Raw genomic sequence first — 16,943 nt, 5'->3', positions numbered from 1 at the left:
AACAAAGCCATTGCTGAGCACCATCACCTTCGTGAAAGAGGGTCATAGACCAGTTGTCCAAGGCCAAGCCAACCAAAACCTCTTGCAGTTGGCCCAGGGATGGGAGATGGAGGTCGACCTGGGGTGGAAGCTCCTCTTCCCAGAGGCAGTACTGTCCACCACTCTGAGACCAGACATAGTTTTGTGGTCCCCAGAGGGAAAGAAAATCATCCTGGTGGAACTTACTGTCCCGTGGGAGGAGGGATGTGAGGAAGCGGCAGAGAGGAAGAAAACAAAGTACCAACAACTTGTCCAGGACTGCCGGGACAAGGGGTGGACAGCATGGCTGATGACAGTGGAAGTTGGTTGTCGAGGATTCCCTGCGCAATCTGTGTGAAATATGATGACAAAGGTTGGATTGAGAGGTCACTTGAGAAAAACAGCCGTTCGTAGGCTGGGAGAAGCGGCGGAGAGAGCCTCCTGTTGGCTCTGGCATAAAAGAGAGGACAATAGCTGGAAGCCTGGATGAGAGGAGCAGTAATCTGGCCAATCACTGCTGACCCACCAACCGGAGAGTGTTGTGGTTAAGGGTCGAAACACTCTGTGAACGTTGGGGACCACCTGATGACCTCTTGTCCAGGCCAAAGCTTTATCCATTAGAAATGGATTATAATAGCATCTTTGATGTATTTGCAAACAAACGGAAGGTAGAAAACATACTACAAGAGTACATGCGTATAAATGACAGGAGTGAAATAGATCCAGTTACACTGTGAGAAGGAGCTAAAGCTGTTTTGAGATGGCATATAATTTCTTATTCATCACGGACAACAGAAATTGTGAATAGCCCAGTTAAAATAACTACAAGACAGATTTAGGGTCACAAACAACACACTAAACAGAATAAAGTTGAAAGCATCACGCTCTACTCAGAAAACCTTGTGCACACAAGAAGTGGAGAAAATACTAACATTTACAAAACAAGATAGTTATGTTGGAGGACCAATCTCTCTTCAAAGACTGCCATATCAATTGAAAACTCAAAAAAGGACAGCTAATATTTCTAAAGTAAAACCAAACCAAACTGAAACAAAAATCAGGAATGAAGAATAACAGAATCATTCGCTAAATATTAGAGGGAAAGATCAAATTAGAATGTACTTCGATAATCTTGATTTCCTCCAAATCACTTCTGAACCGAAAAGTCTATTAACCAAACTAGGAGTGTTCTGAGTACCTAATCTGTAACATTAATTTTATGCAACACAGATACTAACATTAATGTAGTGGAAGAATAACAATTGTGAACCAAAATTGATACGGCTACAAAACGAGTATGTCAATTGGAACACCATCTTATATAGAGAAGACCAAGCGGAGGAAATATCGTGTATACAATGTTTGTCTTCTAAACATATTAACAACATGGAAAAACATCTGCAGAATGATGCATTTTGATAGTCTCTCTTAGAGAAATGAGGAAAGATCCTGGATTTATTCCAAATAAATCAGATCGGGTGTTGGATGACTGGGTTGACAAAGGGCTAATAACATATTGGAATATGATGACCAACAATACTGGACAATCATTTGAAATAATATATTCTAACTACAACATACCAATACAAAATTGATATAAGTATATCTATGTGAGAAGATACTTAATGAAATATATTAAAAAAGAAAACGAAGCAAAAGTTTAATAGAATATTAAACAAGTAGATGAAAGGATACAATTTGCAGGAATGTATAAATGATTACAAAATTATTCTGTCCTGCACAATAGTGTTGAATGTAAATTGGGATAAGAACTACACATAAAAATGAAACAAGATGAATGGGAAAAAGGAGTAAAAGAAAACTTTAAAACAACCCAATGTAAGTTTTGGCGTGGAAAGTGTCAGAGATATTTTATTATCCTGGCCCAAAGTGGGAAGTACATCCCCTCAGCAGGAACTAACTAGGTGCAGTACTAAATTGTAGTAAATTGAGGGGATTATTTCAATGCATTCAAGAGTCTTACGGCCTGAGGGAAGAAGCTTTTACAGAACCTAGAGGTTCTGCTATGAAGTTGTAGTAAATTAAGGGGATTATTTTAATGCATTCAAGAATCTTACGGCCTGAGGGAAGAGGCTGTTACAGAACCTGGAGGTTCTGCTACGGAGGCTTCGGAACCTCTTTCTAGAGTCCAGCAGTGAAAACAGTCCTTGGTGGGGATGGGAGAAGTCTCTGCAGATTTTCTGAGCCCTGGTCAGGCAGCATCTTTTTGCGATCTCCTGGATAGGAAGAAGAGGAGTCCTGTTGATCTTATCCGCTGTCCTCACCACTCTCTGCTGCAGAGACTTTCAATCTGAGGCACTGCAGGCTCCAGTCCAGACAGAGATGCTGTTGGTCAGTAGGCTATCTATATTGCCTCTGTAGAATGTGGTGAGAACGGGAGGAGGGAGCTGTGCTCTTTTCATCCGACGCAAAAAGTCAATGCGCTGCTGAGCTCTTTTTACAAGAGTCTTTTGACCAGAGGCACATAACAGGGGTTGAGGTAAACGAGGTTGTGGTCTGACCGGCCCAGCTCTGGGCCTGTCTGGAGTACGCATCCTTGATGTTCGCGTACAGCAGGTCCAGGATCTTATTTCCTCTGGTGTGGCAGCTGACATACTGGGTGAAGTTGGGTTGTGATTTGCCCGTAGTAACATTGGTAAAATCCCCCGAGATGAGGATGAAGGCTTTCGGGTGCTTGGTTTGGAGTCTGGCTATCGAGCTGTGGATGACGTCACTCGCAGCTGCAGCATTAGCAGAGTGGGGGATGTATACTGCCATTATGACAACATGCGGAATCTCTCTGGGCAAATATTATGGTCTGAGTTCTACAGCTAACATCTCTAAATTCGGGTCACAGTGGCGCTTTTTTATTATGATATGACCAGGATGACAATATTTCTTATCAATAAACAAAGCAAGCCCCCCTCCTTTCCGCTTACCGTTGGTTCGGTCCCGGTCAGCGCGCACCGTTTGAAACCTGTTTATAGAGACGTTACTATCCAGAACATCGTCGTGCAGCCACGTCTCAGTAAAACACATTAGGCTACACTCACGATATTCTTTCTGACTCTCGGCAAGCACCGACAACTCATCCATTTTATTTGCCAGAGACCACTTGTTACTTGTCTCCCTCCTCGCTTCAGTCCTCTTCTGTCTTGAACGTCTCCCCTTCCCTCGACAGCCACGAGAACCTCCATTAGTCCTTTTTAGCTCCTCCTTTGGTTGTTAGCTGGATGCTAACAACTGGAATCGCTAACAACTGTTCACTGGTGTAGATAAAGGAGCATCTCCACTGTTGTTGTCTGTCTGAGCTCTTCGGTAGTGTCCCCAACGTCAGTAGGACAAAAAAAACACTTCTAAACTACATGTTTTGAAGGGCACGACTAGATAAAAAGTAAATGTAGAGTACATGTAAAAGTATAAAAAAGTTTGCGTACAAAGCGAACAAAGACTAGAGACAAAGAAGGAGCAAACTGCAGATTTACCAGTGAAAGTGCTGCTCCGTACGACCGAAACATAGTTAGCCCCTCGATGCTAACTGCCTCGTCCGGAACGGATGGTTTCAGCCACGTTTCTGTGAGAAATACGCCGCAGCAGTCCTTCATCTCCCGTCTTGCATTTAAATCCAGGTTCAGGTAGTCCAGTTTCTTCTCCAGGGAGCGGACATTTGAAAGCAAGATGAAAGGAAGCGGCGTTCTGTGAGGATTAGCTTTTAGCTTTGTTGTTAGGTACACTCGGTATCCCCATTTCTGCTTCCGATCACACCTCCTCCGTCGACAGTCCCCGCTGGTACTTGGCTCCGCTGCTTCACAGGCGGCTGGATTCCCATGCTACCGATGAAGTCTAGCTAGTACGCATCTTTTGGTCTAAAACTGATTGATTTATTTACATCTAAAATTGTCTGCAGTCGTATGTTACAATGGAGAGACTATGCTGGAAGTTAACTTTGAAATTTTCAGAATTTACTGATATATTTGGCAAAAAAGCTCCATTACTACCACGAGCCGCCGCAGCGAGCAGGGCGCCGCCATCGTGAGGACATATTTTTGCAGTGCATCACACCTCCTTTGTATAGAGTTGATCAGGTTGTTAATTATCGTCTGTGAAATGTTGGGCCACTCCTCTTCAATGGTTGTGCGAAGTTGCTGGATGTTGGCAGGAACTGGAACAAGCTGTTGTATACACCAATCCGCATCATCCCAAACATGCCCAATGGAGGACATGTCCGGTGAGTATGGTGGCCATGCAAATACTGGGATGTTTTCAGAATGGTCTACAGAAAACAGATCCTTGCAACACGGGGCCGTGCGATGTCATGCTGCAACATGAGGTGATGGCATCGGGTGAATGGCACAGCAATGGGCCTCAGGATTTCGTCACGGTATCTGTGCATTCAAAATGCCATCAGTAAAGTCCACTTGCGTTTGTTGTCAATAACATACGCCTGCCCATACCATAACCCCACCCCCACCATGGGCCACTCAATTCGCAATGTTGACATCAGCAAATCCATCTCCCACACGACACCACACACGCTGTCTGCCGTTTGCCCTGAACAGTGAAAACCAGGATTCATTAAATGTGAGCATTTGCCCACTCAAATCGGTTATGACGATGAACTGCAGTCAGGTAGAGATCTCGATGAAGAAGATGAGCATGCAGATGAGCTTCCCTGAGACGGTTTCTCACAGTTTGTGCAGAAATTCTTTGGTCATGCAAACCAGTTGTTGCATGACCACTTGAGTGGCCTTTTATTGTGGGCAGCCTAAGGCACAGCTGTGCAGTAATCATGCTGTTTAATCAACATCTGATAGGCCACACCTGTGAGGTGTAAAGTATTGTCTTGGCAAACAAAAAATGCTCACTAACACAGATTTAGACTTATTAATGAACAATTTTTGAGAGGAATAGGTATTTTGTGTATATAGTAAAAGTTTTAGATCTTTGAATTCAAAAACAAACGTGTTGCATTTATATTTATACATATATTTTTATATTTATTTATACATATGTTTGTGTATACATATGACATTCACTATAATTGTTGTTGTTGTTTATTTCTGAGAAAACAAATCGGGGTCAATGTTAAAATACAATTTTGTTAAATCATTGCAATAAAGTATATACATAAATATATATAAAAGAACGATTCACCAGAACGCATGTGTGGTGAATATACTGAAACTGATTAACAAGTGTTTATTAATTTACAAAGGATAACGTGTTGAAATTCTCAAGAAAAAAATTATTTGTTAGACATACCCTTTAATTTTGCAGCCTTTGCTTTGTATTTAGAGTCAGTGTTGTACACAGTAAAGGAGAAGTCTGTGATTGTTTTTCTTTTCCTGTGTTAATCCAAAAAGTATTCACAGCGCTTTACTTTTTCCACATTTTATGTCTTCTTTTTTTTTTTTTTTGCAATTAAAAAAAAAACAAAAAACTAATATTTCACATGAAGAGTACATAAGTATTCACAGCCTTTGTCATGAAGCGTAACAGGGAGCTCAGGGACATCCCGTTTCAACTGATCATCCTTGAGGTGTTCCAAAAGTTTAATTAGAGTCCACCTGTAGTAAATTCACACAGCACCATTTCCTGGTTGTGTAGCACAGCCAGTTTAACTGCATATCAAGACACAAAGTAATTGGTATTTCACTCATAAGTGCAGATTTTAACCATTGGAATTATTTCTACAGTTTCTAAACATTCAGTGGGCCCCACTATGGACTGGACTCTCACATTATTAACCGTATCCACTTTTTTTCCCTTGGCCTCAGTCTGCACCCCCACTCCAGGGCCTAGGCTAAGACTGATTTTTTAAATTTTATTTTAATCTTCTATTTTTTTCTCTCCCCCCCTTGTTTACCTGTATGTCATCTTTTTTGTAAGGGGCGCTGGAAGCCGGCAGACCCGTCAGCGATCCTGTTCTGTCTCCCTGTAATGTTTGTCTGATCTTGAATGGGATTGTGCTGAAAATTGTAATTTTCCTGAAGGAACTCTCCTGACGGAATAAATAAAGTACTATCTATCTATCTATCTATCCATTGCACCGGTCACCCAGTGGTGGATCCCCACAACTGAGGTCCATTCCAAGGTTTCTTGTCAATCCCATTGGGAAAAGTGTTATTTTCTTGCCCTGTTGTGGTATCTGAGCCGATGTCGTTTTCACTTGTGCAGCCCTTTGAGACATTTGTGATTAAGGGCTATATATGAGTAAACTTCGGTTGAAAATTTGATATTGTATTATGCAGCCCAGTCAACTGTGTTTTTTATGCTGTTTTGCAAGACCTGTGTCCAGGACTTCACTTGACACATCATTGGCTGGTTCTGAGACAGAATCGATTCCTTTAGCCTTATTTTACAGGAAGTGAGTCTTGCTTTTAGAAGCAGCAAATTTTTCAACCCTGAATTTTTATACAAATAATATTTTTACACTAAATCTTTTTCCAATATTTTTTATACACAATTATTTATTACGCTGAATTTGTATACACTGAATTTTAAAACACTGAATTTTTTTTATTTATTTTTTTTTAAACATTTTTTTTTCAATTAAATTGTCAGCATACATTAATGAAAAAAAATTTAATCGCAAACAATTAATTTACATAAATTCAGTGTCAAAAGAAAGCTTTTTTGGTCAGTTTTAGTGTGGCTTGTAATTTCTGAAGGAATGTATTTTAATGTGATTCTTTGGTGTCGTTTTATAGCGCTGTTAATTAAGTGTGTAAAGAACAAAGATTTGAAGAAGGTGAGTGTTCTAAATTCTATTCATCTATTGTTAACTGAATATTTACTGCTTTCATTTAAGTATTAAATCACCATGTTCCACAATTTATTGCTTTCCTTTATAATTCTTAATTTGATCTTGTTTTGCGGGGAAAGCTGCAGGAGCTACATGAGAAGGGGTGTGACCTCACTTGTGTTGACCAATGTGGTTGTAGCCTGCTGCACCATGCCGTCAATGTGGGAAGCAAGGAGATGGTTCGCTTCATTCTTGACAATGGTACTGTAATTGTGGTGACACGCATCAGTCGAGTCACATGTCAATACAATATGTTCAATATGTCATTTTTTTTTTTTTTTTCAGCGTCAAGTGACCTAGTTGATGTGACAGAAAAGATACAGTAGGTCCATGTTGGCTTTTATTTTTACAAGTATTTGATTTATAATCTTTGTGTGTGTGTGTGTGTGTGTGTGTGTGTGTGTGTGTGTGTGTGTGTGTGTGTGTGTGTGTGTGTGTGTGCGTGTGCGTGTGCATGTGCGTGTGTGTGTGTGTGTGTGTCAAATACAGTGGTACCATACTGCTCTGTCACTAGTAAGAATATAATGGCAGATTTCCCTGGACATTCTCACTTTCCCCAGTGGCATGTAATGTGCTGTTTTCTTAAGGCAGTCGTACTGGGCTTGATAAGCATTGGGTCAGGAAGTTATACTAATTTTGTTATTTTGATTGTTAGATTTGTAATTTTATTCTTTTGAAAAAAATATTGAACAATTTATTTCTCATGTGCAGCTGGGATAGGTTCCAGTCCCCCACAACCCTGAGGGGGCAAGCTGTGGAAAATGGGTAGAATTCCTTTTAGTACAAAACATACATCAAATTAATTGAAGTTTTATTAAAAAGTTAATAACAATTTTTTTTGACATAATTAAATAATTGTGGAAACATTTCGTAATCGGTCATTTCGTAATTTAGCCAGGGGTCAAACCTGCCTGCAAGTTTCCCTGTTATCAGCAACTTTTTTTGTTTGAGTTAGTTAGTTAGTTTGTATTATTAAAATGCATATTTTCATGCTTCATGTGCAGGAAGCTGTGCAGACACCATGAACTGTTGAAAAACAGGTCGCCACAACATTGTAGATCAATATTTCTTAACCATACAGCCGAGACCCATTGTTAAGTCGCAAGCGCTTACGAGCGGGCCAACAAAAATAGCTGTTTTTCAGCTGTGGTCTGTATGAGCTTCAGCAGTACACAGGTGTAATACATGTTACGACCACTTCTGGGAGTGATGACAATATTAAACAAACGGATGAAGTCTGGCGCTAAAGTCATGTAGAAGTTTCTTAAGTGCAGAAGTTATGACTACTGTAGTGAAGCTGTATTTTCATTTACACTTTAATTGTATTGACAGTTTAGTCAATAGTTATATTCATTATTAATATATTTATTCTAGTACAGCATAATTGTATGTAAATGTATTGATGTCAGTTTTTTGGAGTCCCTTTTTATACAGTATATTTAGGTATTATTTTTGTGTTTATTTCTGTAATCAGCCTGGCCTACTGTAGGGCTAAGGTTTGTGTGAAAAACAAATCTTTGTTATTTACACATGCTCTCATATCATTTGACAAAGATGTAAACTGTAAGGAGGTTATACATCATTATTGAATATGATTAAAATCCAGAGTAAAATTACTAATTCAGTATTAATATTTGAGTAGGTCCCGTACCCTTCTGGGTTGGCAAAGTTTAGCCTAGTGTTCAAAATTGTTAAGAACCCCTGCCGCAGATTATTGTAGCAGTGCTACTACGCTCATATTACTTCACAAAGTCAACTACACAGAAACCTCACTCATGTTTTTTGGGTTATTTAACTTAATATCATCAATGAATATTCAAATTAATATCATCCGACTGTCCCACTTTCCTCTGACCCATGGTTGGAAAACAAGTGTGTCTTGTTAGTTATTAGCTAATGCTAATGAGTCAGCCACTGGATATTTTGGTTGGATCTTACAGGGTTCGCTGTGGGGATGCCCCTAACCCTAATTTTTGCTCGCAACCTAAAGCATAATAATTAGTCAGGAAACAGTTTGTAAAAACTTGTGAGCTGGGCACTTGTAAGCCTTGGTACCACAATGTTTGTTCTGTCTGTAAAACTGGCTGGCTTATAACAAGAGTTTAAACACAAGAGACTACAGGCTGGTACACACATAAAGATTCTCTGAATCTTAAGATATTTTTTTGTATCGGTTACATACTTCACACACAAAGATAAAAAAATCAGGCACTGAGCCTTTTTGATCATTTTGTGTATGGTGTGCTATGATCATGTCAGGACAGCACAACACACACACAACAATTCTGTCCTAAAACCATGGCTGGTGTAAGACAAAACCTTGCATGAGCAAATGTGATCTAAAATTGAAGATGTGTGAATGTTCTCATTCATTCAGGTCATTGTAATATCAGGGTATTCACTTGATTACAACTGGACTGTTTGGTTTTTCGTACGAGACGTTTCGCCTCTCATCCGAGTAGGCTTCATCAGTTCATGCTCATACACTTAAATTGTCAAATCTAGTCTTAGACATCGATTGGTCAGATCTAGTTTAGCGGCTGGTGCCCATACCTCAGTAGGCCTCATCAGTTCATGCTCATAGAATTAGATTGGTCAGTTCTACTTACTGAGGTATGGGCACCAGCCGCTAGATTAGATCTAACCAATCTAAATCTGAGACTAGATCTGACCAATCTAAGTATGAGCATGCACTGATGAAGCCTACTCGGATGAGAGGCCAATTATCGGGACAAAATCACTCATAACACACCTCAGACCACAGGACAATTTTATAAGACATAAGATAATCAGGCATTTGCTCTCTTTGGTCGGAAGCAGAAAAATCAGGACATAAATTATTGGATTGTCTTTATGTGTGTATCTCGCTTCAAATAATTGTAGTAAGGTTTATGGCTCTCATGCTGCCTCTGCTCTGCTACAGCGGTGAAACAGTTCTCCACCAAGCTGCTTCATTGTGTCACAGAACAATCTGCCATTATCTGGTGGAGGCAGGAGCCTCGCTGATGAAAACTGATATGCAGGTTAGTTTAAAAAGTTATACTATGATACCTACTCTGGCTACTATGGCTGGACGATTTTATAGATTTTGCATTATCTACAGTCATGGGCAAAAGTTTACATACACTTGTGAAGAACATAATGTCATAGCTGTCTTGAGTTTCCAATAATTTCTACAACTCAAATGTTTTTGTGATAGAGTGATTGGAGCACATACTTCTTTTTCACAAAAACATTCATTACGTTCGGTTCTTTAATTTATTATGGGTCTACTGAAAATGTGACCAAATCTGCTGGGTCAAAAGTATACATACAGCAACATACATTATCCATTTTGGTGATGTAGAAAAGTTACAATCAAATCAAATTAGGTCTGAAATGAATTGGAAGCTGCTCGAACAAAAGGGCCAGTGTCGTCAGTCATGCGTGTTTTGCATCGCCATGGACTGAGAGGCTACCGTCCAAGATAGTAAAGCCCTTGCTCCAGAAGACACAGAGGAAGGTTCTGTGGTCAGATGACTCAAAAATTTAGCTGTTAGGCCACAATACCCAGCAATTTGTTTAGTTGAGAAAAGGTGAGGATCACAGGAAAACCAAACCTACATACCGTCAAGCATGGTGGTGGTAGTATTATGCTTTGGGCCTGTTTTGCTGCCAATCCAGTGAAACTTGCCAAGGGACGTGTAACCAAATATTAACATTGCTGTATGTATACTTTTGACCAAGCAGATTTGGTCACATTTTCAGTAGACCCCTAATTAATTCATAAAAGAACCAAACGTTATTAATGTTTTTGTGACAAACAAGTATGTGCTCCAATCACTCTATCACACACAAATAGGAATTTTACAAATTATTGGAAACTCAAGGCAGCCATGTTCTTTACAAGTGTATGGAAACATTTGAGCACGACTGTATCTATATTTCTTTCCCAAGAAAGTATTAATTTTGTAGGCCTAAACACTTTAAACTACCTCGCTGAGAATGTTACATTTGAAGTTAAACATGTAACAGTTACTTTGTTAGTGACTATTTTTACAATGAGGTAAGTAAGTTACTTACTCAATTACTTTTTGGGAGAAGTAATTTGTAACTGTAACTAATTATTTGTTAATGGTAAGATGACCAACACTGTTTAACAAAGGAAATTGGAAGCTCCCCCTTACGAAAATGGCTAGTCAAGTTGATACCAATTAGCTCAGTATTGGTCTCCTTTCCTGAATCATTTAGGAGTTTATTGCAAACTTCGGACAGGATTTGTTATTAATGGATATCTTGTTGAGTGTGGTCCCATCTCCTAAGCTCCTCCCAAGTAGTTTAGGCTAAAGTCCTACACCTTTCTTAAAATATTGTTTTGCCTGCCTGCAAGGTGAGAATATAATGGAACTCTAGAGTGAGGGCCTTCCTTGCCTTTCTTTCATTTTGAAATTATGGAGCCAGTCTGGTGTCTTTAACGCTAAGCTTCTTGCTGAATGGACCAATTAGTGTGCTGCATGGATGCTGCAGATCTTTGGGGTTTCAAAATGGCTAGTTTTTGGAAGATCAAGCACTTCTTTTGTTCTATCAAATCCAATGAACTTTTAACCATTATTTGTTTTTGTTAAACATACAACATTTTGAAATACTAAATAAATACACAAATTTTCATCAGGGCCACACCCCAAAGAACCGGGCTGAAAAAGCGAATGACGCAGACCTGGCAGCCTACCTCGGGAACCGACAACACTATCAAATGATCCAGAGGGAAGACCAGGAAACAGCTGTCTGAACATCTTCAGAGCCAATGTGCCTATTGAGATTTGATCAAAAGTTCTGATGACAACTTTAAAATGTCAGGAAAGTAACTCAGGACATTTTATTTTCACAGATTCAATAAATATTACGTTATTGTGTTTGTGTGTGTATGCACATGCTATGTGTTATGTTATTTTATGACACATGACTTTAACAACTTTAAAAACTTCATAATTTGTTTTCTGGGGACAAGTAAATGTCTGAAAACAGATTTAGGGTATTACCAATATGTTGCGTACTTCAATGTTTTTGCCATGTATGGCATTCTCATTTATATTTTATTAGATGTTTATGCCTGTACCAAATGTTTCCCTCCATGTGAATGATAAAGCAGACTTCAAACATATACCTGTACATGTGTTGCTATTATATTTTATCAGTGGTGAAGGCTTCTATCGTCTTTTTGACTAAAGTTTAGGGATTAAATTAAGGCTATGTCCAAACAAACAATATTTTCTGTACATTCCCATGCAAGGATGTAATTGGGGTGTTGCAGTTGGGCGGGGCAGCATAGAACTCCTGCATTTTTTCGAAAGGCCATTTTGTTTGGTGCACTTTTACCGGTGAACAGCCCCACACAGCCTAAAAGTATTTTTTCACTAAGGCCACGCACAAACTCATTGATTGTGTCTGTGGCGCTGCCTTTTTTGCTAATACAAAACCCAAAACCAGTGAAATTGGCACGTTGTGTAAATTGTAAATAAAAACAGACTACAATGGTTTGCAAATCCTTTCCAACCTATATACAAAGACGAGATACTTAATGTTCAAACTTGTAAACTTAATTTTTTGCAAATATTAGCTCATTTGGAATGTGATGCTTGCAAACATGTTCCTAAAAAGCTTGCACAAGTGGCAAAAGAGATTGAGAAAATTGAGGTATGCTCATCATACACTCTTTTGGAAAATCACACAGGTTAACATGCTAATTCGGAACAGGTGGGTGCTAGGGGTGTGGGAAAAAATCGATTTGAATTCAAATTGCCATTTTAGCGTTGTACGATTCAGTGTCGATTCTCATTTTTCAAAAATCGATTTTCCTCACCCGCTCCCGGCAATGTGTATGTGCCTTCTGGGCTACCGTACGTATTGCGCAATAAGCAGCGTGGCTACCTGGTGGCTAGCTACAAAGGGGAGTGTATATATTGCCACTAAAATGCAGGTAGAAGAAAAAGACACCGAGCAGCCTAAAGAAGAAATACAAGCGCTTCCGTGGACTTTGAAAGCAAACTTGCAGACATTTTGGATTTTACCGTGGCAAAAAAGGGCTTGCCATGACTCATCCAATGTGCAGACTTCGCAACGCTAGTTTGAAGTATTCCCAAAATACTTTAAATCCCTGCACTCACTTGGACAGACAACACCCAGAGTTATCAGAGGAAAAGGATCATCCACTAACAACACCTGCAGCTGATCAACACACACTTAACCAGTTTACAAAATGACGACCCAGTTCTGAACGGGCAAAGTAGATAACCAGATCCATCGCTTATTTCATTGCAAAAGACCTGCGACCATACAGCCCAGTGGAGGGGAGAAGGCTTCAGGTTCATGATCAAAACTATTGAGCCACGGTATGAAATCCCATCACAGACAATGTTGTACGTTCACTTTACAGAGAGACAAAGCTAAAAGTGGGGAAACCTGTGACTAAAGCTAGAAGAGTAGCTAGCAGACATTTTATTACTGTTTTTGTGTTTTGTTAAGAAAAAAGAGACATAACTAACTAGTATTTGTGTAATTTTATTTTTGGAAGTGGTACATTTTCCGAAATATGAAGGCAGCTAGCCTAAGCTCATTTGAATTATGAATTATTTATTTTGTTGTTTTACACAAAGAAGTAGTTCATAATGAACAGTTAAAGTATTGTATAAATTATGGTAATGTTTGGGAAAGTTCTGGCACAGACTGGCAGTTAGCCGAGCCTACCAATTGTATTCTTTTGATGTAATACTGTATTTTATTGTTCTGGTAACTAAGTGAGTAGTAACTGAGTGTCAAATTCAGTCAGACGTTAAAACGTTTTGATCTAGTTCAAATTTGTGCAAGCATTAATATATCAAACAACATATTTTTGTCTTGGATTTTAATTATTGCAATCAGTTGATAAAACATTGTCCTTTACAATTATAAAAGCTTTTTACAAAAATCTACTACTCTGCTTGCATGTCAGCAGACTGGGGTGGATCCTGCTGAAATCCTATGTATTTAATGAATGGAGAATCGTTTTGAATAAAAAAATATGGTTATTGAATGGAGAATCGAGTTGAATAAAAAAAATCGATTAATAATCGAATCGTGACCCCAAGAATCGATATTGAATCGAAACGTGGGTCACCCAAAGATTCGCAGCCCTCGTGCTTGTATACCCAATCATGGCGGTTGGGTATACAAGCAGCTTCCATGAAAACCTCAGTCATCCACAAACAAGGATGGGGTGAGGGTCACCACCTTGTGAACAAATGCGTGAGTAAAATATCAAACAGTTTAAGAACAACATTTCTCACTGCATGCAAGCGGCAGGGCCAAAAACCAACATTGAATGCCCGTGAACTTCGATCCCTCAAGTGGTACTGTATCAAAAAGCAACATCAGTATGTAAAGGATATCACCACATGGGCTCAGGAACACTTCAGGAAACCACTGAAGTGAAAGCCATTTATCAACAACACCCAGAATTGCCGCCGGCTTCGCTGGGCCCGAGCTCATCTAAGATGGACTGATGCAAAGTGTTCTGTGGTTTGACGAGTCCACATTTCAAATAGTTTTTGGAAACTGTGGATCTCGTGTCCTCCGGACCAAAAAGGAAATTAACCATCCAGATTATTGTAGGAGCAGGTCCAAAAGCCAGCATGTGATGGTTTGGGGGTATATTAGTTCCCAAGGCATGGGAAACTTACACATCTGTGAATGCAAAATTTATGATGAAAGGTACCTACAGCTTTTGGAGCAACATAATGTTTCCATTGTTGTGTCTGACCCGGTCTTCTGCCGGTCACCCCCGGAGTTCGTTGAATGACACATAAGCTGGTTTTAAATGAATCCTTAGACAGAGCTGCTTATCTTGATATTTTATTACCAAAGCTTTGGGAGACCAATCTAAATACAACAACCTTTCAATCGCATTGCCCAAATTGATCTAACATTCAAACGGGAAGAGACTACTTCTTGAATCCACAAACAGCCCCCACCCTCCCCAGATGGGACATACAGGTTCCTTGTTCAACTAAAGATAAGATATTTAGGGAGTACTCCAACTTCCTACATTCCAAAGCTTCAAGGCTAACACACACAGTTTACTTGCAGAGAAACAGAAAGAAAACAAATGGAAAAACACTAGCTGCTTCGAATATGACCAGAAAAAGAAATAACTGTAAAATATGGATATATGTAGATATCTATCTCCGTCATTCCCCCTTCAGATCATCTACAAAAGATCTCTAACACAATTACAAAACTTCTAAAGCACCTGCCCAACATTCAAGTTTTAGCAAGCTAGCAATAAAATAACAGCATAGTTACATGGGAGAAAGATGGAGGGAGTCCACATCAAAGTCGTCATGGTCAGCGTGGGAAACTAGCGATTCTCGAAAGTCACCACTTTGCTTGACCCCCTTCAGAGAGATAGCAAACCCAGAAACAGGGTGGGGTGACCTTCCACGGCTCTAACTATGATGCGAGTGCATAGAGACCTAGCACAAGGTGCAATAAAGCAACCGCATGAGGATAGAGTGGCCAAGAAAACTGCAAGGGAGACCAGGACAGACTTAAATAGGTCAGTCCACCTGCCAAAGGTGCCTTGAAGCCAATCTTTGAAGGGGTCAGAGACTTCGGACACTTCAGTAAGTTCCATAGACAGGGATTGGAGGCCCTCTAAAGCCCTCTGGACCGAGCCATCGGGGGCAATATTTTTTGGAATGACGGTACAGCATTACTCACCAAACATTGCACACACACCTTCTTCCTTGGTTAGGATGCGGTCAAGGGCTATGCGGTTTTGGATTACCGTGAGGGAGGTTGGGGCAAGTTTTTCAGCAAGTCCCTCAACAGCGTCACGAGTCAGGGTGGGGTGTCTCAACAGATTACAAAAAACATAGTTAATGCATTCTACATTTTTAGTAGCAGTCACAGGGAAAATAGCACCAATGATAGGAAGGTTCTCGAAACCTGCACAGGATTCACACCACAATTTGTCTATGGACCCCCCTTGGTTGTCCTATTGCATCAAAGTAAACACCATCAGGGTTTCTCATTAAATCAAAGGAGCCCCTTACACTCCTCCTAGATAGAACATGATGGCGTTGGCGGGAAGTCAAAAAGGCCGCTGAAACAGGAGTTCCAAGGGTTGTTAATTTGGTACCCACTAGGGTGAGTGGGGTCACCAGTCTAACTATAGCACAAAGCCCAACGGCTGCCGTCGGGATTCTAATGTAAAATCTGTGCTCCCCACAATACCAGAATAAGTCAGCCCGTGCCCAAGGGCCTATTTTTGAGCCCTCTATCAGTGTGGTGCACCGGGATTAGGGTTGGGTATCGTTTGAATTAGAACGATTCCGATTCTTTGTTTCGATTCCGATTCCTGACGATTCTCGAATCCGATTTTTCAATGTTTGACAGGTAGACTCTGGAAGGTGGTATGTATTTTGGGTTGAGAGTTTTCACCATATCCCTGCAAACATAAACAAACATGTAATGTTGCTGTTACTGTTTAGCCCAGTATCAATAAGCTTAGCTCTAACGTTTTTGCTTAACTAACCTAAATGTTGGAGATTCCACCTCTGAAAAGGGATGCAGTCTTTTGACTATGTGTGCAGTGACCTTTCTGTGGCACTCTTCCATCTGTGGCACCGATATCTTCCCCATTGCCGCTACAGTTAACGGAGTGCGCTGAGCACATCGCTGAGCCTGGCTAGCAGGTTATAAATTGTCTATGAAAAGATACGCGGGCTAATTTGTTAGCTGCCTCAACGTTGGCGCAAAACACATTATTTATTGCATATATATTGTTTTACTTACCGGATTTGGACTGCAGTGCAGTCACCGAGGTGCCAGGCTGGGCGTCGGAGCCAGAGGAAGAGGCAGAGGAGGACGGTCGGTGCAGCGCGTCGAAGACGGGACACGCATTTATTTTTACTCAATGAACTCGGAGGTGCTTCATCATGTTCGACGTGCACCCTACTAAGCACGAAACAGTCCTGTCGCAGGTGTTACATTTTGCCGATATTTCATTTTTTTTAGTAAAACAAAGCCACACTTTTGACCGCCGACGCCCGCTATCCATGCTTGACTGACTCGCTCGGCTACATAGGCTCGGCTATGCTAACAC

At 40.2% G+C, this 16,943-nt stretch overlaps 1 protein-coding gene across 11 annotated transcripts in view; it reads left to right on the top strand.

The window, feature by feature from the left end:
- LOC133554659 (diacylglycerol kinase zeta-like) overlaps window positions 1-11,963 on the top strand; it is a 244,663-nt gene extending 232,700 nt beyond the window's left edge. For 6 of the 11 annotated variants that reach the window (XM_061903651.1, XM_061903653.1, XM_061903648.1 and 3 more), the window contains 5 exons: window positions 6,729-6,769; window positions 6,904-7,024; window positions 7,109-7,145; window positions 9,747-9,846; window positions 11,475-11,963. In XM_061903651.1, coding sequence (XP_061759635.1) covers window positions 6,729-6,769; window positions 6,904-7,024; window positions 7,109-7,145; window positions 9,747-9,846; window positions 11,475-11,591 — 416 coding nt within the window. In that variant the 3' untranslated portion in view covers window positions 11,592-11,963. The other 5 variants (XM_061903650.1, XM_061903654.1, XM_061903661.1 and 2 more) reach the window with 5 other exon arrangements.
- Window positions 11,964-16,943: the final 4,980 nt, after the last annotated feature.

This window comes from Nerophis ophidion, linkage group LG06 (genome assembly GCF_033978795.1).
Source record: "Nerophis ophidion isolate RoL-2023_Sa linkage group LG06, RoL_Noph_v1.0, whole genome shotgun sequence".
Taxonomy (NCBI): Eukaryota; Metazoa; Chordata; class Actinopteri; order Syngnathiformes; family Syngnathidae; genus Nerophis; species Nerophis ophidion.
This window is presented reverse-complemented; position numbering and strand designations above follow the sequence as displayed.